Source organism: Zingiber officinale, chromosome 9A (assembly GCF_018446385.1).
Source record: "Zingiber officinale cultivar Zhangliang chromosome 9A, Zo_v1.1, whole genome shotgun sequence".
Lineage (NCBI taxonomy): Eukaryota > Viridiplantae > Streptophyta > Magnoliopsida > Zingiberales > Zingiberaceae > Zingiber > Zingiber officinale.
Window position 1 is genome coordinate 83,277,262 of NC_056002.1, and position 24,647 is coordinate 83,301,908.

At 36.9% G+C, this 24,647-nt stretch overlaps 1 protein-coding gene across 3 annotated transcripts; it reads left to right on the top strand.

Moving 5' to 3' along the window:
• The first annotated feature begins 919 nt into the window (after positions 1–919).
• Positions 920–6,022, top strand: LOC122019748 (shaggy-related protein kinase alpha-like). Of its 3 annotated transcripts, none has more exons than XM_042577251.1 (14): positions 920–1,200; positions 1,807–1,949; positions 2,528–2,705; positions 2,846–2,938; positions 3,197–3,256; positions 3,415–3,687; positions 4,208–4,282; positions 4,490–4,546; positions 4,630–4,770; positions 4,877–4,927; positions 5,066–5,161; positions 5,268–5,351; positions 5,471–5,573; positions 5,675–6,022. In XM_042577251.1, exons 1-14 carry the CDS (start codon positions 1,189–1,191, stop codon positions 5,755–5,757), a joined length of 1,449 nt encoding a protein of 482 aa, XP_042433185.1. In that variant the 5' UTR covers positions 920–1,188; the 3' UTR covers positions 5,758–6,022. The 3 variants fall into 3 exon arrangements, with proteins under 3 accessions (XP_042433185.1, XP_042433187.1, XP_042433186.1); XM_042577253.1 differs by lacking the exon at positions 1,807–1,949 and adding an exon at positions 2,114–2,282 and having other exon boundaries at positions 921–1,200; XM_042577252.1 differs by lacking the exon at positions 1,807–1,949 and having other exon boundaries at positions 921–1,200.
• The last annotated feature ends 18,625 nt before the right edge of the window (positions 6,023–24,647 follow it).

Genomic DNA, 24,647 nt, shown 5'->3' on the forward strand with positions numbered 1-24,647 from the left:
CTGCGTGGTTATGTTCTTTTTATTTCAACCGTGTGAGTTGTGTATATAGCTGCGTGGTTGTATATGTTCCATCCATGAGAGCTACTGTTGATAGCTTGTGAGTAGCCTTGTGACATTGTCTACATGTTTCATTTGTCATTTCTACAGGGGAGGTGCTGTCTGATTTTCGTCGGACAATCTTACTCTCGAGGTGTGACATTGTTGGTGCTAGTTTGCGTAAACCAGCACCATGTTGGTGTTGGTTTGCACAAAACCAAGACCAATGTATTGGTGCGTAAATCAGTACTAACATGGTGCTAGTTTACGAAAATCAACATCAACGTGGTGTTGGTTTGTGAAAATGAGCACAACATTGGTGTTGATTTGCGAAAACCAGCACCAACATACTTGTGGATCATGTAAATCAATACCAACGTGCTAGTTTTTAAAGACCAATACTAACGTGCATGGAGGAGAGAGACTTGCATACAAGAGAGAGAAGAAAATTACATACAAATAAAAGAGGAGAATAAAAAATTTAGTTTTATCCAAGTCAGATAATCCACATAGAATGTCGCCCATGATTGTATAGAATAAATTACCTAGGATATCATTTCATCCAATATAGGTGTTAGGCGTGAGCATTCGTGGAATTGATTATATTTTTTATTTTTTATTTTTTTTAAAGGTTCTGATTATGTCAATAAATTTTTGTGTTTAAGGTTTAAAAGTTGAGTTATTTAACCTAAAAAAATTCAAATTAATATTTTTTTTTTGAATACGTACATAATGTATATGTATACTTCAGCTAGCCTGGGTATAATTGTAATCGCAGACGAAACCATAATGGAGGATGATCGGTCAAAATAATGAATGATTCACGATTTGAACAGTCAAATAAAGGTCATGTGGCTGGCCGGCTCTCTTTTATTGTCCTCCCTTCTCTCTCTCCCCTACGCCTTTTCCGACACTAAAAAAAACGCTAAACCAATAATTGAGAGGTGCTCTGTACAAGGAAGGAACCCTTTACCCTTGGTCGGCCGTCAATTATCACTCGTTTCTTTCCGGAGGAGACTGGCTGGGGGGAGTGTTCGGAGTGGAGGGATTCGCAAGCGAAGCAGTAGCAGCAGCAGCACCACCACCACTAGCGTCAGTTGAGTGTTCTGTGCAACCTTCTGCGTAGAAGATCGACAGACGATCCAAGGATCGATGGTTGGTCAGGTGAGAGCTCTTCGGCGTTATCAAAACTGAACTTTTTATGCCTGATTTTGTGCTTCTCGTTGGATTGAGACTTCATGACAAGATCAACGCATTTTCCTCTCGGATTAAAGCAAACTGTTTTTCTTTGGATACTTATCCACTGTAATCGGTGGATTGGTGATTACCTGGCTAGATCGTAGGATCTCCTATTTTTTTCTCTCTCGCTCTCACTCTGTTCGTTTATTTTTCTTCAAGCATGTGTGGGAAATTCTTTGGTTTGTTAGATTTTCTACTGTCTGGTTTCATCCTGTTAGCCACTCGATAGCTTTGTTTTTTGTTTGGTCATGTTGTATGGAACAATCGCAATAACTTGAGTTCTCTCGTTCGGGAACGTAACAATATGTGGTCAGTAGGAGTTTTTGTAGGATTTTTTTTTTTAAAAAAGGGGGAGGGTCAAGGTAATTTCGATCTCTTCATTTTTAAGTTGAAATCCACAATGTTCTTAGGACTTGCTGCAAATGTGGAATTTGGTATTACGCCCCAATGCTTTTGTTTCATTGCCTAGATCAACAATCAAACTTTGCAGGCAGTATCACTTGGTATATTCATAATTTCTTTCGTTTTTAGATCTGTATTCTGGAATCTGCACTGGGCGTTGTACTAGATACTGGGGCATGGAAATTAAAGTTGCATGTAGATGCAGTAAAGCAGCTAGCTAGTGATTTGGCACTGATGCAAAATATTTGTGCTAGTAACAAAATAAAGATATGGTGTGTTATCCATCATAATACTTAATGCTGTATATTATGAAGTGAACAATTAATCATGTAATGTGCAATATTCCATGAATGCATCAAGTGATGGCTATTTTAGATGATGATTGATTGAAAATTCAATCCTATTTTAGGGCTTCCTTTAAATGTTCTATTTTCAGGTAACCATGCTAGACTTTATATCATGTTCTTGAACTCTTCAAAATTACATGAAACATGCTTGCTGCTTGACAAACCTCTGATTTGCTGGTCGCTTCTTGATAATTCCTATTGGACACTAGATGACTGGATTTAACATCAAAACTAGATCAAAGGCTCTAAATCATTAAGGTACACTGTTTCATCTTGTTTTGTCAATTTTCTCTTTGCCATCCGGCTATTAGTATGGATAGATATTAAAATTTCTTGTAAGAAAGAAAGACCTACTTATTTGAATCTCGTTGTTTATTTTGTTAACTTTTTTTCTTATGGAATGATTTTTATGTAAATAAGACAGTTTGCAAACAATCTTATTGCATTAAAAGAAAGTTTGTATCTCTATGCTTTACTAATATTTGCCTTTCATTTCTTAACAGGAATGTAGTTTTACTTTTACCAACTTACTTAAGATTGATTGAGAGGTGGAGGCCCTTAGGTTTCTATCTCAAGCACATGAATTCTATGAATCTGTTGTCTAAAGGAACAAGTGGGACAACTGGTGCTATGGACAAGTTGCCAGATGTGATGAAAGAAATGAAACTAAGGGATGATAAGGTAGATATGTAGCATTAGTTATGAGTCAAGCGACAATTATCCTGTATACTTTTTCCCCCCTCAAAAGTTGTCCTGTGTGCTATAACTGATATGTAGATCTGCCAGTTAACTAAGTCACCTAGATGGTTGGATTAATGCAGGAAACTGAAGCTACTGTGGTTGATGGGAATGGGACTGAAGCAGGTCATATAATTGTAACAACTATTGGGGGAAGAAATGGTGAGCCAAAGCAGGTAAATCTTGTTCTAGTGCATGAATGCCACAGTTATCACAGTTTCTTTATTTTTTGTATAAAGAAATCAATGCTTTTGATGAGGAGTATGATCATCAAGATACAAGCGAATCAAAATATTGTGATGGGTTATGTAATCTAGACAAATTGATACTATAAACAATTAACACACCAAATTTCCTTGTTTCTTCATTGTTGTTTTCCATGGAACATTGCAAATACATGCTCATTCTCTACACACTGTTCAATTTGATGGCAGACCATAAGCTATATGGCTGAACGTGTTGTGGGACGTGGATCTTTTGGTGTAGTTTTCCAGGTCAGCTGTGAACTAGTTTAGATTTTTTAATTCTGTATTGTTCTGCGTTGCTTTTATGGTCCAATTGGTTAAGTGACGTAAAAGTGCAGTTTATATATTAATTTTTCAATATTTTTTGCAGATGACAATATCAAAGACATTTTCTTTTTGTTTTATAGGCCAAATGCCTAGAGACGGGTGAAACTGTAGCTATTAAGAAGGTCCTACAAGACAAAAGATACAAGAACCGAGAATTGCAGACTATGCGCATTTTAGACCACCCAAATGTCATCTCTATGAAGCATTGCTTTTTCTCAGCTACTGAGAAAGATGACCTGTACCTGAACCTTGTACTGGAGTATGTACCAGAGACAATTCATCGAGTTATCAAACATTACAACAAGATGAACCAACGAGTGCCACTGATATATGTAAAGCTGTATGTGTACCAGGTTGGTTGGAGACTTGGGTTTAGTGTTTGAGATTTCATCATTTTTTTTCTTGGATCTTTCTAACTGGTTGATGCATTTTACAAACTGTATTTTTCTTAGATAATTTCTGTTCAAGAATCTGTTACATTTCAAAATGCATTCTTGAGGAAAGATTTAGGTGGAAACTAAATTATACCCCCTGATTCCTCACCTTTGCAGATAATTTACAAACCCACCAATTTGTGAGAATTAGGAGAGATTTTCCCTTTTCTGTCCTTCCCTCCATCGTACATTCATTTCCTACTCTCCATTTCCTTAACAAAAGATTATACTGGCAAAGCCAAGTGAACGTTAAGAATATTTTTGATTGCTGCCTAAATCTACATAATGGCAGCTTGTGCATAAGTTTTAAGAGCACTGGGTCAATCTCAAATTCTACAAGCTAAATAGTTGTTTGTTTATTTATTTATTTTCTTAAAAAAGTATATTCATATCTTGTTGGGATGACACCACTTCTGAAACTGTTTTATGAATACAACAGATTTGTAGAGCATTGGCCTATCTTCATGGAAGCATTGGAGTATGCCATAGAGACATCAAACCCCAAAATCTTTTGGTATATTTCATCTCTAGAATTTTTTATTTAGTTTTGTCTCTTTCATTGTCTACTGCTGATTTGATGAATTTGTATTTCAGACATAAGTGCCTTGATCACTATGAATTAATTTGTGTTTTTAAGTTTATTTTTGTTGCCTTAGAAGCCTCTTCAACAACTATTTTTTGTAATTAGCATGACTTTTCTGATTTAGTTACTTTTGTGTAGGTGAATCCACATTCTCATCAACTGAAAATATGTGATTTTGGCAGTGCAAAAGTCTTGGTATGTTTTTCTTTTGAAAATGTGAAATCCTTGTCAATCAATTTAGTATTATTAAATTATTAATTGTTCTTTGTTTACCATAGGTAAAGGGGGAACCAAATATTTCATACATTTGTTCTAGATACTATAGAGCTCCTGAGCTTATCTTTGGTGCAACCGAGTATACTACAGCGATTGACATCTGGTCTGCTGGTTGTGTTCTTGCTGAACTCATGCTTGGACAGGTAACCTTGGAAACTATTCTTTTGGAATATCTATTTATTATTTTAGTTGTGCATTTATTTGCCCCACATGAAATGCTGGTATGAGTGTTTTTTATATATATAACAGCCTCTCTTTCCCGGAGAAAGTGGAGTCGACCAGCTTGTTGAGATTATAAAGGTAAAAAACTGCTAATTGCGAAGTTTGACTTGACAGTCTTGGCTGCTACTAAATGTTTTTTTTCTCTGGTCTTTTATGCATTGTCGATCAGCCATTGGATTCTTGACTGAGCTATTTCCCTTGCTTTTCTCATTTCAGGTTCTTGGTACACCCACAAGGGAAGAAATCAAATGCATGAACCCTAACTACACAGAATACAAATTCCCGCAGATAAAGGCCCATCCCTGGCACAAGGTAACACCAGCATAATTTTCCTGATGGTTGATGCTTGAAAAATCTTGCATACAACTTCCTTTCCATTTCATCTTCAATAAAGTTTGAATGCTGCATCTTTTTCCAGATATTCCATAAGCAAATGCCTCATGAAGCTGTGGATCTTGTTTCCAGGCTTTTACAATACTCCCCAAACTTACGATGCACTGCAGTTAGTATATACAATCAGATACTTCAATTACTTGAGAGCAATGCCATATACTCGTTGATTTTTCTACATGCATTGTCTAACTTTGTTTCCTTTTAAATGTTAAACTTGATTGGATGCAGTTGGAAGCGCTAGTCCATCCTTTCTTTAATGAGCTACGTGATCCAAATACTCGCTTACCAAATGGCCGGTTTTTACCCCCGCTCTTTAATTTCAAGCCTCATGGTTAGTTTGAGGAATTAATTACTTCTACACACGTTTAAATATTATCAGCATAAATGTGTTAGACTAGGTGAATCTCATTGAAATTTTCTTTTGGTCTCCAGAGTTGAAGGGAGCCCCAATAGAGATGGCAGCCAAGTTGATTCCAGAGCATGCAAGAAAGCAATGTGCCTTTATAGGACTATAAGCTTCATGATGACATGTTACAAAAGGACACTTTTTCTAGCAGGCATTACTTATTTTGAGAAATGATGAGCGAGAAGCTAGCTAAAGAAATGGTCTTTCCAATTCCATCTTTGCTCAAGGTGCATGTGAAATCATTGCTCATCTGTTGAAACTTAGCAGATCTGACCTAACCCTTGCTTTTTCATACAATGACTTCTAACACTAGTATTCCAAATGTTGCGTTTGTTTATGTTATGATTTAGCTATGGATCAGATTGTTCCTTTTATGTGTCGATCATCCAGACTTGACTATGAGACTGACTGTTATATGTGCACTTGAAATGGTGTGGAAAATCGTCTCTTCTTTGATGATGGCCTCCAAACCCCAGTCATCACCAAAATAAACTGATGTTAAATGTTTTATTATGAAGTCGAGTTATCACCAAACAGCTTTATGCCACTGATCAAATAGACCACAATCAATGGAAAGCTATGGGTGACATCATGTGATTGACAACATTATATATGGTCTCGGCAAAAGAAAACATAGGTCAGATTAATTTTATTTACAGGGACCAACAACATCGTAAATGTTACACAAGACCATAAGCAAAGCAGGGGACAATCGAATAGGAATAGTTAAATGTACCAAGAGAAAATGTAATTCTGCCTCAATAATTTACTGCTTTTTGAAATGATCTATGGGTTTTTCAAGCAGGTGATCTCTAATTTTTTTTTATTTAATTTTAGCTTGTGATTCAATTCTGATTGCCTAGTTTAAGTGAAAATAATTTTTGAATAATTTGTAAATTGCATTTTTTTCCTAAGTTAAAATGTACATGTAGTGTTAATTGTAAATTTAGTGGTTAGTTGTAAATCTATATTCGATTTATTTGCATGGTCTTTTTAAATTGTAATATTTTAGGTTATTGTAAATAAGAGACCAGTTTAATTGAAATAGGAAATGTAATGAGAAAGGGTAACTAGGTAACGACGAAAATCAAATTTAAAGATGATTTTGAAAATTTTAATAGTAAAAGAAAGTGGGAAAAAAATTTCTGTGTATATTCATGTTCGGCGATAAATTATATATATATATATATATATATATATATATATATATATATATATATATATATATAGTATAATATTTTCCTACTTATTTCCTAATCTGTATGTATGTTTGATTGTCACAATATAATATTTGATTGCTCCAATATAAAGTCACTAATTTTGGATGACACAAATATCGTAACAGATGTCTTAGTCAAATTATCTATTGAGGCCATAGATCTATACTTTTCTTTGTTTTAATTAATGACCTTGATAATGTAGTCTAGTCTGCATCTTGCTTTTTCAAGAAATCAGTTTTTTTTAAAAAAAAACAATTATCGGTCACATATTGTTGTATAGTAATATTACTTGGCCAATTTGCATCACAAAATCCTATTAAATTTAAATTATTTTCACAAAGAAAAAGTAGACCTTGTGCAAGAGAATTCTTTAAGTATATGCGATCAACTGCGTCAAGATGAGGTCATATGGACTCTCGCGTACTTGACTAAGTGTGTTGATTAAAAATGAGATTTTTATCATGATCAAATAAATTAATTTTCCTATCAGACGTTGGTAACGTGTTGGATTTTTGAGTATGCGATAAATGTTGTTATCGTGACATATACAAACGATTAATTACTAAAATTCTCTGTATACTAATATAACATAAGAAATGATCTAGATCATCTCTGACCAGACATATAGAAATCTTATGATTAATTTATTGAAAATGAAAGTTTGGTTCTGATTAATGCTAAGGATAAAGAAGGGAAAGGAATGAAATGGACAAAAAATGTAACTAAACTACGATAGTAAACAATTCGTCGAAGTGCAACGTAATGCAATCTAATCGGATCAAATCTATATGCATCCTACAATCCCTCTAGCACCAACTGACTCATCTGGATTTTTTCATATCAAGTATCTGATCAATCGTTTGATCTACTTGAGCTTCCCAACACTAGGTGTCTGGTCAATCTTAAGCCACCTGGATCTTCACGTGCCTGGCTTCACTCATCAAGTCTTTCCATCTGCTTAGCTTCACTCACTAGAACTTTTCATCTACTTGGCTTCACTCACCAGGACTTTCACCTAGCTTCACTCACTAGGATTTTTCCACTGCCCAACTTCCCTCATTGGGACTTTCACCTGCCTAGCTTCACTCACTAGGTCTTTCATCTGACTTCATTCACCAGGATTTTCTAACTGTCTAGCTTCACTCACTAAGTTTTTCCCTTCCCTAACCTCCAGTTAGAACTTTCCCAGTCAAGTATCAAATCAACCTTGACCTACTTGACTCTTCTTCAATTCAAACTAGTTATCCCTTGACCAGAAGGAGAATTGCACCAACAAACTCCCCAATCGGACGATTACTCCTACAATTTCCATATATTGTCAAACATCGAAACCCAAACATCAAGACTCAAGCTTGAGCCAACTCAAGCTTAGTCAACCTAGTTAACTTGACCCAGGATATATTGCACCAACAATCTCTCCCTTTTTGATATTTGACAATACCTTTAAGTTAGGCTAATCTCATAGCCTCAACTTTTTCTTCATGTTAATGCATGAATGAGGGTTTCTTTCATTCTCTCCCTTTCTTAGAGGGCAAACTCCCCCTTTGGATAATGAAGGCATAATTTAGACCCTACATTCTCCCCCAAACTTTCCTAGAGGGGCAGACAATGAAGGTCTAACTTAAACCCTACATTCTCCCCTATTGGCACATATCAAAAACTCTCCTCCTGAAGAGTTACTCAATGTTGTTCACAACCTATCATGTTGGTCACAACACCACAATGAAAGTCTCATACCCTTCATTGTAGCTAATGCTCACCCTTGAGCATTAATCCACTTCATAATGCTCATCCTTGAGCATTCACAACTTAACAACGAAGATATCTACTCTCCATTATTTTTCAATGCACAACTGTGGGTATTTACTCTAAAGAAGGTTAACGACCTTTCAAAGTGTTTGAAAAAAAAATAATTTTCATGTTCTTAAAGAGTAACTCCCCCTAAAGACATGCTCCAAACTTCTGTCATTGCACCAACAATGACTTGGAGTCCCTAAACCTTTAGGAAATCCAAAAACTTGAAGTTTTGAGATTTAAAAGATTCAATATTGAAACAAACCTCATCCTAAACTTCAATTTAGTGTTCCTTAACCAATTCTCCTTGTTTTCATCATGAAAATTACCGTTAAATGTATATAAATGTATTCCAAGGGTTTAGGAGTGGTTAAAGAGACTAAAAGTGGCTTAAAGTATTTTCCAGTTGGGTTGGGACTCAATCGATTGTTGCTTGCTCAATCGATCTACTGATCAATTCAGCGAGGTACTGTTCGCGGAAAAACTGCTTGAATCGATCAACTGATCGATCCAGCCGGGGTTGAATCGATCGGTTGATTGATTCAACGAGCTTCTGCTCACGATAATACCCTTCTCAATCAATCACTTGATCGATTGAGTTACTCCAATCAATCGGGTGATCGATTGAAGCTCTGATTTCCTGAAAGTGAGTTTCAGCGAAATTCAGAAATGCCCCAAAAATTCTACAAAATTCTAAAAATCATGAAAACTCTTGTAGATATTATTTAGGGTATATACTATCAAGAAAAAATAGTTTTTTTAAAAAATATTTCCTATTTTCAAAGATTGACACAAACTTGAAATCTTGTGAAAACTTTAATGTTTCTTCCAAGTTTGTGTCTAACTTTTCAATGATGATTACTATCAAAAGATAACCTTCACCAAGGTTTTTGAAAATACATTTAAAATGATTTTCAAAACCAATTTTCAACCATGCTCTTTGGGCTCGATGCACATGCTTGTACATTAGCTTTCTCAATGATTGGAGTACACATTAACTATATGTTTTGATGAAATCAAAACTCAAATAGATGCACTAAATCAATATCTTGAGTCTTGTTCATCATCCTAACATCTCACTCGTATCTATAAAACACATACAAGTCACCTTATAGTCTTTATGAGATGTAGATTTTGGTTTTTCCCTAAACTAGGGATCATGCATATTTATCTAGGCATTTTAGAAATTTTGAACATCCACCTAGGATGTCACTTGTTAGTAAATGTCATTGTCTTTAATCATAAGAAAATTAAAATAATGCATGATGATTTATGACATACATCAAAATAAGTAAATTTTTAAAAGAAAACATACTATAGCTACATGATGTATGTATGACATGACACGATATTTTTATTTTTTTTCATAATAAGCATGAATGTAAAATATGATGTCATGGCATATGATGGGCAAACAAAGTGTGACATATGATGGGCAAACAAAGCATGCCATATGAAGGGCAAACAAAGTATGATAATTTAGCATAAATAAAATATATCTAGATATTCTATCTAAGTATCCTAAATCCTTAGCAAAACCTAAAATTGATCCTAGATGTGCCCTCATTTTCTCAAGAAAATGTCAAAATCTAACTTGACATTTCTTTTGGTTTTCCTCATTTGTGCCACTTAAAATTAAGTCCAATTTCTTAAATTTTGGCACATTTTACCCTTTCAAAGAGTAATCAATTTATCATTTTCATTTTCAAAGGTTAACAAAAACCTTGAAAATGCCTCCAAGTATTAACTTTATCAAGGTTGGGTTAACCACCCTACCCATTTAGAGTTGATACTCTCTAAACCCATCTAGGGCATAGAGAATATGCTCATCGGAACCCAAAACTTATTGGTGCTCCTTGGATACTCTAGGTACTCACTAGGGATAACCTCCCTAGATACCTTCTAATGACGTTTCTAGGCTTCTTAGAAGCCTTGGTCACTTTCTCCAAGTCAATTCTAGGGATTGCTTCCCTTGTAACCTTCTTAGTGACATTCTTAGACTTCGTAGAAGTCATAGTCAAGTTTATCTTGGCAAAAATACTCCTAGGGATAACTTCCCTTGTATTTTTGACTTGACCGCTAGACCTAAGGTTGGTTTCATAACTATATGGAACCCTGTGGTATGAAGCCACATCCTTCTTAGCCTTCGGTTTGTATCCCAAACCTCTATGGACATAGGATGACTCTTGTTTATCTAAATCTAGGTTTTGATTCTTGGACCCTTGTGTTTCATTTGTGATTTTTTTAAGGGTCTTCTCCAATTTATCAAGTCATGACCTCAATACTTGATTTTCTTTCCATAACTTCTCAACCTTAGATTTTTCACTAAAGCCTTGATTTTTATTTTTCTTAGGAATATATTTAAAACCCTTAGAATTATGTCCTAATTTATTATCTATCTTTCTAACCTTACGTTGAGTGGTTAGCTATATAATTTTCTTTAATTCTATCACGCTTCCTATTTTCATGATAAATAACATTAAAATGATATAAACTATTCCTAGCATATTTTTTATCATTACTTAAAGAGATAGGCTCAATAAATGATACCTTGAGTTTGCTCTTGAGAGCTCCCTCTTGACTTGAGCTTCCTCTCTTGACTTTGACCAGTTTTTTTCCCTTTGGACATTATCTCCGATAATGTCCTTTTTGATGACACAAGAAATATACAATGTATTCCTTTCTCTTCTTTGTCACCGGGCCGGTCTTCTTGGGCTTCTTTTTGCCCTTAGCTGCCACTTAGCCTTTCTTCTTGGCCAATTTAGGACACTTACTCTTTTAGTGCCCTTTTCCCTACACTCAAAGCATATAATGTGACTTTTATTATTTAAAATTGAAATAGTTATACCTTCTTTGCTTGTAGGGGTGGCATCATCTTCTTCTTCTTCACTTGATCCGGAGGTAAAGGCTTCTTCTCGCTCCAGAGTCAATGATCTACACTCCCCCCTCAATCCTAGAGGTGGAGGCTTCATCATCATCATCATCCTCATATACATGAAACAAGGAGTATACTCCCTCCTTGCCTTTTTCTTTGCACTTTGTGGAGGATGAAGCTTCTTGTTCTTCTTCTTCCGATGTTGATCATCTCTCAACCTCGGAGTCCTCTTCCTCTTGGTCTTGATCCAATGAGTTACCCTATTTGGATTTCTCTTGATTTGGTACAGTGGAGGGAACCTCATGAATCTTCGCCAATTTGCTCCAAAGCTCCTTGGCATCCTTGTATTCTCTAATTTGAGTCAAAATATTACTTGGCAATAAATTAACCAATAGCTTGATCACTTTATCATTGGCCTTACATCTTTGAATTTGCTCTTGGCACCACTTGCTCTTCTTGAGAATTTTGCCTTTGCTATTTGTTAGAGCTTGGAAACCTTCCATTAGAGTAAACCATTGCTCTATGCCCATCATGTAGGTCCGGGTAGGCCAGTTGGAGAGGGTTGAATTTCTGAAATAGAAAAACTAAACACCGTCTTGATCTTTTAACTCAGGTTAGCAGCAATAGAAAATAAAATTAAACAATAACAAACTAAAGAAAGAGGCATTAGAATTTACTTGGTTACAACTTAAGTGGTTGTTAATCCAAGACAAATGAAAGCTCTTAAAAAGTCTCCTTCACTGAAGGCAGAGAAGCCTCTTACACACGTTAATAGCTCAGACTATTGCTAGGAAATGAATACATAAGTTGTTATCTCTTTCTTAGGTCTAAGAGTCTTTTTATAGTCCCTGAAAAAACTTATCCGTAGATTGAAGGCGCCTTCCATAGGGTTTGAAGGCTCCTCCAGCGAGGCAAAGGATAAAACTTTATCCTTTTCCACAATAGCCAGAATTGCCTGGTCGAAGACACCTTCCATGGTTGGTTGAAGGCGCCTATTGCCTGAAGGTCGCGAAGGCGCCTTCAACTCCTGTTGAAGGTGCCTCTAGCAGCTCCATAGCTCAACTTTAGCTCTTCTGCTGCTCTGATCGCCTGAGTAATTTCGGTCAACCGAAATAGGACTCACCGGAACTCAATTTTCGGCCTTCTCCTCGAGCAAGCTTCCACTCCGGCTTCTTGTCTACCGGTGTACTCTTCTGCAGCATCTCGTTCCTCGGACGCACCGAGCCTGTCAGCTCTCTTCCGTGCCGTCCTTCTCGCTAGCCGTGTTTTCCACTCGACTTCTTGTGCTTCTAAGCTCCTGGACACTTATGTTGAGATGTATACTATAAATCTATCTTTTATATGAACATCTGTTTTGAAATATTTTGAAATGAGAATCACTTTGGTAAAATATCTACATTTTATATTTATATATATGTCAATATAGTTGTCCATTTAATTTATATTGTAGATAACATGGTGTGTGGTTCCACATAGAAGATCATGTTATCGGTTCTTTATAAATTATAAATAGTAACTCACAACCAAGATGGATTGGGACAAACCATTGGAACGATTGTAGTGTAATTTTGTATTAGTCTGTCTTGACTATAAAATTACACTAGTACACTATGTGTGTATTGAGCAGGACTGTTTGGGGTTGTTCGATTTGTACTGACTATATAAAAGAACAAAACTCTATTATTATGGATGTGTGTCCTCTTAATCCTTATATAATAACAAGCACGTATACTTAGTATTTATTTCTTTAACTTATCAATGGATGAGATTTATTTGTTAAATTAATAGGCCTAATAAGTTAGGAGATAATACTATTTAGATGGTGTGTTGTTGATTATAGAAGGAACCGTGTCCTAATTATTTAGGTTGATGATGTCCCCTTGAGGAGCTCATAAGGATTATCATGTAAACCCTGCAGGTGGACTTATTCCGGCATGATAATAAAGTTGAGTGGTACTACTCTTGGAATTAGATGTTAATTAATTGAGTTATCAGTAACTCATTTAATTGACAGACATACGATATCTTAAACACAGGGAGTTTAATGCACTCATAATAAGAAGGAGCTCATATTGTAATATGGGATTTGTGTGGTAGTTCAATAATAACCCTTTAGTGGTATGAGTTATTATTGATGGACTTGAGTTTTAAAATATGGCAACAAATATAATTAAATAATAAGGTTTAATGGACGAAAAACCTTAACGAAATTTTTAGAAATTTTGAGAAATTTTCTGGGATTTAATTGGAGCTCGTATGATGTATTTAGAGGGGATGCACTAATGGGGCCAATAAAAGCCTGTTAGGAATACCCGAAAGTAGGAGTTGATTAAGGAATCAACTTAAGGTTTAATTTCACTAAACCTAAGTATTTGTTATAAAATCCCTCCAACCCTAATAACCTACCCGACACGACCTTTTCCCCCCTTCCAGCACCGAGCTTCTTCGCCTGAACCTGCCTCTTCTCCGACACCTTCTTCCCCTCTTCGTCCGCCACACACCTCCGCCCTCCTCTGCACCGTCGCCCGACCAAGCCAGTGCCGACCCTCTCTTCCGACGAGCCACAGTCACCGAGCCACCAGCGCCGATTCTCTTTCCCTCTCGAGCCGCACATCGCCGGCCGCCTCCTTTTCTTCTCTTACCGCCGTCGCTGCTCGCTAGATCCATCATCGCTACCACCCGATCCTTGTCGAGTAGGTGCTGGTACCTCCACTATGCCCACAACTTTCCCTCTCTCCGGATCAAAAATAGAGCCGTGCTGCCAACACATCTGTTCCCTAACCGATCCAGCAGGTATAATCTCTCCTGTAGGTATGAGTTTTGGGAATAAGGGATAGGAGTAGGTGTATAAACGATCTCCATTGATGTCCTTGCTTCTTCCTGTGGTTTCTTTTGGTTCTTCTTGGAGTTTTGGGAGATTTTTGATTCGTTTCGGTGTGATGTTTGATTGTTCGTGATACCTTCAAATTTCTAGATAGATTTAGGAAGATTAGGGTTTGGGTAAGCTTGAGTGATGATTTATGCATTGATCTAATGCAATTTGATTTTGAAAGAGTTATGGATATCTATTCTAATGTTTTTGTGATGGGTTTTGAATGCGGTCAATTAATTCTTATTGAAATTAATCTAGTATGGTTGATTCATGCAAGAGGTTAGATTTAATCATTGAATTAATTAGAGATGATAAGATGATTAATCCTAAATTGAGCAATAATAGATTAATTAAGTTACTATGCCTAGTTGATTTAAGACATTGATTAAATAATGTGTTTATTTGGGTGAGTTTTGAAGAAGGACCCAAGCTACATGCCATAGAGGTAATAATCTGTAGGATACAGATTTTTGGAATCTTAGATTCTTGTTTAGGGTTCTAACTCATGTAAAAATATGAGAAAGGAAAGGAGTAGTGGTGTGGATCAGATTGGCTATTAATAGTGGGATAAGTGGATAGTTTTCCTTTCTAAAGGATCATTGCAAATTAACTTAGAACTTGTCCATTTATGAGTCGAGTATTAATCAGAAATCAGATTTGATTGGAGTGATCCTAGGTGGGATGGGGATTGTATTTAGCTATTGGATTTAAATATATATATATATATATATATATTGATTGATGCAGGACTTTAATATGGATCGATCATCAGAACGTGGATTTTATTCTAATACGATCGACAAGTAAAGACGGGTATTTATTGCTTTGTTTCTTTTAGTACTTTGACCTTGGTGCATGAACTATTTTTGATAAGAAATTATTTTTACCTTGATTCCACTCTTATTTTCCTGCGCTTGATACTTCCACGCGATCTTTGAGAAATTCGTTTCCATATCTATACAGTCTCTTGTTGTTGTCCATGATCAGTAGCAGATACTAGATACCATGGTTGTATGCTTTGATTGTTGTTTATCTATGTATTATATTGAACATGCTGGCTTCATGTCGCATACCTAATTTTCTGCTTATATTTGTATGATGATGTTGCATTTGGCGCATCATGTCATGACATGCATGTCAACGACCAATTCTCCCTTGCGATCGAGAGAGTCGTTGACCAGGGCCGCATCCTCGGCCATTCGAGAGGGTGGTAGCTGGAGTTGATGCCGCTTGTCCTGTCGTGCCACACTAGGCCACTCATGGGTAGTGGTAGCTGGAGTTACGAGCAGCAGGGACCCCCGTCGCAGATGTAGCTAGTTATTTACTATGCAACTGTCCCCTCAGCCACTCGTGAGAGTGGTAGCTGGAGTGGTGTATAGTCTGTCACTGACCCGACCTCTCGACCATATAGGGGTCATGGTGCAGAGGGGTGGGCTGGAGTGACCATCCGTGCATACGCTGTTGTTATTATATTTGCTTTGGCTGCTGCTGTCTATATATGCTATTATTGCTTACTTACGGATGTTGTTCACATATGCTGATATGCTTACTTGTGTTGAGATATATTCTCATTGTAGATGTTTAGTCATTGGAAATTTGTATATACCTTGCTTATTACCTCTGTAGTTATGAGCAGCACTATAGCAGATTAATACCAGTTCTGACCTACTATACCTAGCCTAGGATATGGTTTCAGGTATGAGCATTTATTTTGATTCTATTGTAGTATCTGCTATTTCCTTTTATGAGACTGTATACTCTTGGCTCACTTTCTAGTTATATATTATGTTCATGCACTATCTTTTTTTACCTGCTGAGTTCCAATACTCACCACCCCATAAAATAGTTTTCTTTCGCTAGGTAACAGGTAGATGAGTCATGGATGCTTGGAGAGATGCTGACCGCCAGTCCTGGGTCCTACGTCACACTCGAGGATAATTTATTTTTGGGTTTAGTTATCGTTTGGGTGGTATGTTGATTTTGAGTATTTTGTTTTCCAATAAGTCGATGTGAATTTTAGAGTCAAGTATGGTGATTTCAGGTATTTTTGTTAGTGCCGTTGTTGGTCTTATGTTCATATTGTTTTGTGTTTTCCGCTGTGTTTACATTGTTGTTGTTTACTTTCAGCCGTGTAGGCTTATTAAACTGCGTGGTTGTTTTTATTTTGTTTCAGCAGAGTGAGCTGATGATATAAACTGCATGGTTGTGTATATATTCCAGCCGAATGTGGCTGATGTATATTTTGTATGTAGAAATGTTTCAGATTGTCACCCATACAGAGGAGATGCTACCAAAATTTCTTCGGACAGGGACTCACCTGGGGTGTGACATGAGTTGGGTGTTCGGGGCGAACACGGGAAACCCAAGCCCATCGGGAGACCTAAACCAATTCCTTCTCTAGGTCCATGTTGTAGCCTCTATATATAAAGCCTCGCATCCACCCATCCATAACCGGGTTTGGTTTAACTTGGTTTGGTTTAACTTATTTTGGTTTGGTTTAACTTAACTTGGTTTGGTCTAACTTAACTTAGTTTGGTTTAACTTAATTTGGTTTAGTTTAACTTAACTTGGTTTGGTTTAACATAGTTTGTTTAGATTTTTTCTAAACAAAATTTTGTTAATTTTTCTTTCCTTGTAACTGACGGCAAGTCTATAAGAAGGAGTAGGATGTGGCCCCTAAAACCTAACTTTCTAATTCTCCACAATCTTCTTCTCTCCTTGTGGCCAGCGCCCCCTCTTCCACCTAGGGCCGATGCCACATCCACCTCTTCTTCTCCTTGTGGTCGGCGCCACCTTCAACCCTACCTAGGGTCGGCACCACCTTCACCAAGGGCCGCCCCTTTCTCACCTTGCAAGGATCGCCCCCTTTCCTCTCCTAGCTAGGGCTGGCGACTCTTCTTCTTCTTGGTGGCCGGCGGCTTGAAGAAAAGGAAGAAGAGGAATGCAAGGAAGAAAAGGAAGGAGAGAGGAAGAAGAAGAAGAAGATTAGAAGGTGCCCCATCCTAGAGACTCCTTTTTTTTTTGGCTGGCGATTTTGGAAGAGAAGAGAAGGAGGGTGGTTTTGTTCTTGGTAGATCGTCTCCCACACGACGTCCAAGAAGAGGAGAGGAATACGGTAGAAGATCAAGAGGTCTTTAGCTATAAAGAAAGGTACAACTAGTTCTTTAATTCCGCTGTGTAATTAGTTTAGTTTTCTTTGTATCGATTTTGAATACCAACACAAGAGGCCAACGATCATGTACTTAGATCAAGGTGTGCTTTGATCCGTCAAGAACTTGCTTGATTGATCAAACACATGTCTGATCGAACATGCGAGTTGCTAGTAAAAGTTCTGTACTTGTACAATTTTTTTGTACAAGAAAATTTAAACAGAACGAAATTCTAGCGCCCTTCAACTTAGACACAGGGATCAAACCAAAATAGGACCTAACCTAACTTGGTTGATCACACCAAAATAATCTTGAGGTTCCAATAATCTCTCCCTTTTTTGATGTGAACAACCCAAGTTAAGTTAGGATAAACTAACTAAAAAGTAAAGATAATAAAATTGTAATTACAAGTAAGATAATAAATTTACAATTACTAGTAAATATAATAAAATTATAATTATGCAATAAAGTACAAAAAGATTTTTAAATTTAACTTAAAATTTAAAATTTGATTTGAACTACTACCTTCCCCTAGACTTAATCTTCCCTTCTCCCCCATTGATCACATAAAAAAATGGGGAACGAAAAAAAAAAAATCTATGGGAAACTTTAATTTTTTTAAAAAAAAATTGAAAATTTTTTTGATATCACTAAGAAAAATTTGTAATAATTTTTGAAACTTTTAAGTTTTGCAAAAAAAAATTTTCGAAGTAAAGAAATTTTTAAACAATTGACAAATATTGAAAGCATTATCTTAATTTTACAAGTTTATCAGTTTGTTAATTAAATATTCAATTCATTAATTAGCTTCCAGGATGTGGTGAGTGTTAGGATGTATACTAAAAGCCTAACTTTTTATATGAACATTTATTTTGAAATAAGAATCACATTGGTCAAATGTCTGCATTTATGTTAAATGTAGCTGTCAATTTAATTTATATTGTAGATAATATGATATGTGGTGTCACACGGAAGATCATGTTATTAGTTCCTTATAAATTATAAATAGTAGCTTACAACCAAGATGGATTGGGACAAACCATTGGAATGATTGTAGTGTAATTTGGTATTAGTTTATCTTGACTATAAAATTATACCAGTACAATATGAGTGTATTGAGCAGGACCATTTGAAGTTATTCTTTTTATACTGGCTGCATAAAAGAATAGAACATCTGTTATTAAGGAAGTGTTTGCTCTTAATCCCGATATAATAACAAGCACATATACTTAGAATTTATTTCTTTAATTTATCAATGGGTGAGATTTATTCAGTTGGATCAATAGGCCCGATAAGTTGAGAAATAATATTATTTATATGGTGTGTTATTGATTATAGAAGGAAACTATGTCCTAGTAATCTAGGTTGATGATGTCCCCTTGAGGAGCTCATAAGGATTGTCATGTAAACCCTACAGGTGGACCTAGTCTGGCATGATAATAAAGTTGAGTGGTATTACTTTTGGAGCTAGATGTTAATTAAGTGAGTGTCAGTAACTCATTTGATTAATGGACATTTGATATCTTAAACACAGGGAGATTAACACACTCATAATAAGAAGGAGCCCATAATGTAATATGAGATTGGTGCGGTAGTTCAATAATAACTCTTTAGTGGTATGAGTTATTATTGATGAACTTGAGTTGGGTGTTCGGGGTGAACATAGGAAGCTTAAGCTCATCGAGAGACCAAAACCAATTCATCCTCTCGGTCCCTGTTGTAGTCTCTATAAAGCCTTATATCCACAAAGTCCACTTCTTACCCAAGTAATGGGCTAGACACATCCTTGCTTGGTGCAAGGGGGCCGACCAAGCATTGGCTTGGAGCACAAGTAGTGGTCGGCCAAGCCTTGTTTGGTGCCCAAGCAAGGGGCCGACCATATCATGATAAAAAAGGAGATTTTATTTAAAATTAAATTTTGATAAAATCTTTCATTTTTTGAAGCCATCCTCATTGTTTTAAAAGAGAGTTTTAAATTTTAAAATCTTTCCTTTTATAGATTAAAAGAGAGATTTTAGTTTTGTTAAAATCTTTCCTTATTTGTAGTTATCTATAATGTTTAAAAGAGAGATTTTAATTTTGATAAACTTTCCTTTTTTGTAACCATGATTTAAAAGAGAAGCTTTAATTTTAATCTTTCTTTTTTTTTGTAGCCTTCTACATTGTTTAAAAGAGAGAGATTAATTTTAAAACTTTCTTTTTATAGCCATCACAATAGGAAATTTAAAAGAGAGAGATTTTAATTGTTATTTAAATTTTCTTTTTTGTCATGAACAAGGATTATAAAAGAGAGGTAGAGGGTGAATAATTCCCTTGCTCCCTTAGGGTCGGCATCTCTCCTCCTTCTTCTCCTTGTGTGGCCAGTTTTCTCATCTTCTCCTTTCACCTAGTTTTCTTCCCTAAGGCCGGCGACACACATCTTCTCTCCCTTTCTTCATTCTAAGGTCGGCACTCATCTCTTCTTGATGGCTGAAACTTGAAAGAAAAGAAGAAGCACTTAGTGGCTGGTTGATTAGAGAAGAAGGAAAAGAGAAGGATGTCCTATTTTGGCATTCTTTGGTGGCCGGATTTTCTTAGAGGAGAAGAAGTGGTTCGGGTGGATTTCTTCTTGGTAGATCGTCGCCCACACGACGTCCAAGAGGAAGAGAGGAATACAACAGAAGATTAAGAGTTCTTTGTTTACAAAGAAAGGTATAACTAATTAATTGTTTCTGCTTCAAATTAATTAGTTTGTGTTCTTTGTATGGATCCTGAAATACCAACACAAGAGGCTAGTGATTTTATATTTTATTTTTGTGTTTCATTTTAGTGTTTTGATCTTGTGCTTCTATTGAGGTCTTTGTAGTTAAACCTAGGATTACTGTAAGAAGTTTAAATATCCAATTTCTTTGAAAGGCTTTGTCTAAGAAGTGGTGGATGATCCCATACCCAAGAAGGCCAAGTGTCTCGCCATGTTTAACCTAGAAGCCAATCCTTGAAATAAATATTTAATCAACTTCTGTAATGTAACAACCCAAATTTCCTCATTTTGAGTCCTAATAGTACTTAAAAATAATAAGAAATACTTTCAAAATATTCTAGAGATTTTTAAAAATTTTTAGAGTATTTTTATGCAATTTTCGGAGTTCGTTTGGTATTTTTACCAAAAGAAACAAAGCTAAGGCAAAAAGAGGCCGGGTCGAGGATTGAACCGGAGACCTTTAGGTAAGCAAAGCCTTAAGCAATTTCGGATGACCAAGAACCTTTGCCTCCTCTCTCGCGTGTGACGGCGCTGTTGGGCGGAAACGAAGAACGAAGCTAGGGCTTCGTCTCCGGCGGCCAACAAAGGGTCAATCCGAGGGTTCTTCACATCCTCACGATCCTCTCGTCGAGAAGAAACCGTAGGCACGAAGAAGAGGACGAAACTTGCAGATCTCTGAAACCCTAGAAGCCTTTTTGTTCGGTTGTAAGTCCAAGAACAAAGGTTAGTGCTTTTCACCTGCAGTAGGAGTAGCTTTCGATCCTTGTTTCTTCTTGATTTTGAATCATGCTATAAAGATTATTGTTTTGAAGTTGCTGCCGTGAGTCTCATAAAGGAAACGAAAAGGGAATTGTTTAGATTGGACATGTGGTTTGGCATTCCAGTTTGTTTAGTTTTTGTTATAGATCTTTTGTTATTAGCTTTCTTATACATGCAGTTTTGGATCCACTGTATGTAGTATAGCATTCCTGCTGTAGATTTTCTGTTAAATCCGAACAAGAACAACCATGAATTTCATATCAGCTTTAAATCTTGTTGTTGTTCTTTTGGCTGGTGTTGTTTGAGTGTGAAGGGCGTTATTGTTTGGCATTGCAGAGTTTTGATTTCCTTTGGAATGTCCTGTGTAGCTCAGTTTTGTGTTGTGAAAGGGGCACGAGCAGCTCCCTTTGGAGTTTGCTGGGTAAGTCGGTTTTTTTTGTTGTTGGCAGACAATGAGTATAAGATGAATTAGATTTTAAGCATGTGGTGTTGGTTTCGTGGTTACAGCTATTAACAGTAAAGGCCTATATGTGTGTAACATTCTAGTATTGGGTTTTCCTTGCTGCTGTGTGTAGGTATAACCCTTTAAATGGGTATGTAGCAGGGTGGTTTTGTGCCGTATAGACCCTTTTTGCTTTCCAATGAACATGAACAACATGTGATCAAGTATTTAGTTTTAGTTTTCTATGTATATGCTATGAACACGAACAGTTTTTTTAAAAGCTTGCTGTTTAATTGCCGAGGCATTCTTTTATTAGATGTATTAACAAGTAACAAGTATTTTACTTGAAGAGGCTAGTACCCAACTTCCAAGGTTGTCGTTAAACAAATCCAGGTGACCGGTTCTGAGGTCTCGGCCCTGGTAAGACCAATGTCTTTACCCTCGTAGGACTGGTGGTTCGCTACCTCAGTTTCTATTAGGGAGCACGCAATGGTACTAAGCCTGAGCCCAAGAGATTATTATTTTAAAGTATAAGAGTATAAGTTTTGGGAACAAATGAAATAAGCTTCACATGGGTTTAAAAAAATCAGCAAGTTTAGCTCTTTTATTCCAGCATGCTATTTAGATTTTTTTTCTTACTGTTATTTGCTATTAGATGAGCAGCCTTACATGTTTAGCATTTCAGTATGTTTTGATTTCTTTGCCATTAGAAGAGCATGAGCAGTTTTTCTTTTAAAGCATTCAGTTTTTAGATTCCTTCTTGTTCACATGCATATTCGAGTTTTGTGAGTTAGTTAGCGCTTACTAAGCATCTGCTTATAGTTGCATTTCCTCTTACTGCAGATAAAGGAAAAGGAAAGCTATAGTGAAGGAAGGCGACAAGGAGGTGTGGATGGATATGTGATGTCTGGACTATGGAAGCCTTGGGATTTTCTTAAAGAATTTATTAAAATTTTGTATTTAGATTGTTAGTGAAATTTAGGTGGATTATGTTTTTTTTGCATTGTTAGAACTATTCTTTCATGTTGATGATTTATTCATAGAATGCTTTTATGTATTTAGAATTTTTCCACTTAAATTGCTATGCACATTAGTTCTATTATTTGAGTTGTATTATTGTTGCATGCATGTTCAGATTGATATATAGTTTTAGTTGACAACAAATGCTTGAGTAGAATGTATAGATGAGTTATTTATGTTTTCAGCTGTTACTTATTGCATGTTTCGAGTTTGTAAAGAGTTATAAGTATAACTATAAACATGTGAGCAATACTAGTTAAGTAAAGTTAATAGTCCAGTAACGTCCCACCCTCTCAGACCAGTAGAGTGGAGGGTGGTGTTGTCTCAAGTTGGTATCAGAGCAGTCCCCATTCTCCAGCATCACACACACATCAGCATCAGCCTTACCGTCTTCAAGTAAGAAAGTACTTAAATTCCTTTTAGTATGCCTTTCCTTTTGCAGTAAAGAGAAATCTTTACAAGTATTTGTTTATATGTGCTTAAGCTAGATAAAAGTTCTTGTTTGTCTTTCTATGTTTTATTTATATGTCTAGAGAGTATAGAGACAATTTCAGGATTTCTCTCTCTACATGACTAGATGTCAAGAAGAGAGCGTCCCCGTACCGCTCGTACTGAGGACTAAGCTCAGGAGAATGAAGAGCCCAGAACAACTGAACCTGATCTCTCTGAAGTTGTTGCTCAACTCCAGAGACAAGTAGTAGAGCAGCAACAAGTGATTGTCAATCTGATGGCTAATCGACAGCCAGTTCCTCCCACTCCTCCAACTATTAATGTGGAGACTCCAGTGGTGATTAAGGTTCCACTGGCCGCCCTGGAAGTCGCCACAACACCTAGAAGACAAGAAGCATATCTAATACAGTGGCTGAAGCTGAAGCCAGAAAGTTTCTCAGGCACGAATGAGCCCTGGGATGCTCAGGCTTGGTTCAAGACACTGGAGAGCACCATGGAGCTTCTTGACTGGCCAGAAGTCAAGAAGGTCAAGTGTGCCTCTTTCTGCCTATCTGGAGATGCTCGTATGTGGTGGGAGAGAGTGAAGAGCAAGAGAGCAGCCAACCAGATGAGCTGGGCTGACTTCGAGACAGAGTTTTACGAAGAATTCTTCCGCCAACGGATCACCAATAAACATTATGAGGAGTTTATAGAATTCAGACAAGGAAACCTGCCAGTAGAAGAACCAGTCAAGAGATTCAACAGGCTAGCTCGTCTCTGCCTAGAGCTAGTAAGTACAGAGAAAGAACGAGTCAGACTGATGCTCTGAATGCTGAGGCTAGAAATAGCACTTAACGTGAGTAGTCGAACTCACCGACCACAGACTGGTGAAGAGCTGGTCAGCAGGGCATTAGTCGCTGAGCACTATCTGAACAGCATCAAGGCACAACAAATGCAACTCAGGCCAGTCAAGATGGAGGACAAGACAGCAGGGAATCAGAAACCCCAAGCAAGTAAGCAGAATTGGAAGGGCAAAGATAACAAAAGGAAACGATGGAATACAGGAGGCAGCCAAAAGGGAGGTCCAGTAGACAAGCATGCCAAGTTCCCTCCCTGCCCTAAATGTGAGAGACTACATCCAGGAGCCTGTCTTATGGGTATGACTGGATGTTATTCGTGTGGTCAAGAAGGACATCTAGCTAAGGCATGTCCTAACAACCTCAAATCACCTCAGCAACAGACAGCGCAATACGGGAACAAGCCTCAGTTATACTACATGCCTGCAACTTTGGACGGACCTCAGCTCAGTCAAGGAAGGTTGGAAGCCCCACCAGTTCTAGCCAGTGTTAGAGTATTCTCCCTCACTAAAGAGGAAGCTGCTAGTGCCTCCACGGTCGTAACAGGTCAAGTAGTTATTTTTCAGCATGTAGCTACTGTACTATTTGATACTGGGGTGACCCATTCTTTTGTATCAGTACCCTTTGCCAAGGAATTTTAGGTGCCTACAGAGAGCATAAACTCCAAGTTCTTGACAACCCTACCTTTTGGGGAAGTCATGGAGTCCAACCAGTGGTTTCGAGCTGTACTAGTCAGAATTTCAGACCGAGAGCTATATGTTGATCTAGTAGTCCTTGCGATGCAAGATTTCGATGTCATTCTGGGTATGGGTTTCCTCAGCAAGTACAGTGCTTCGGTGGAC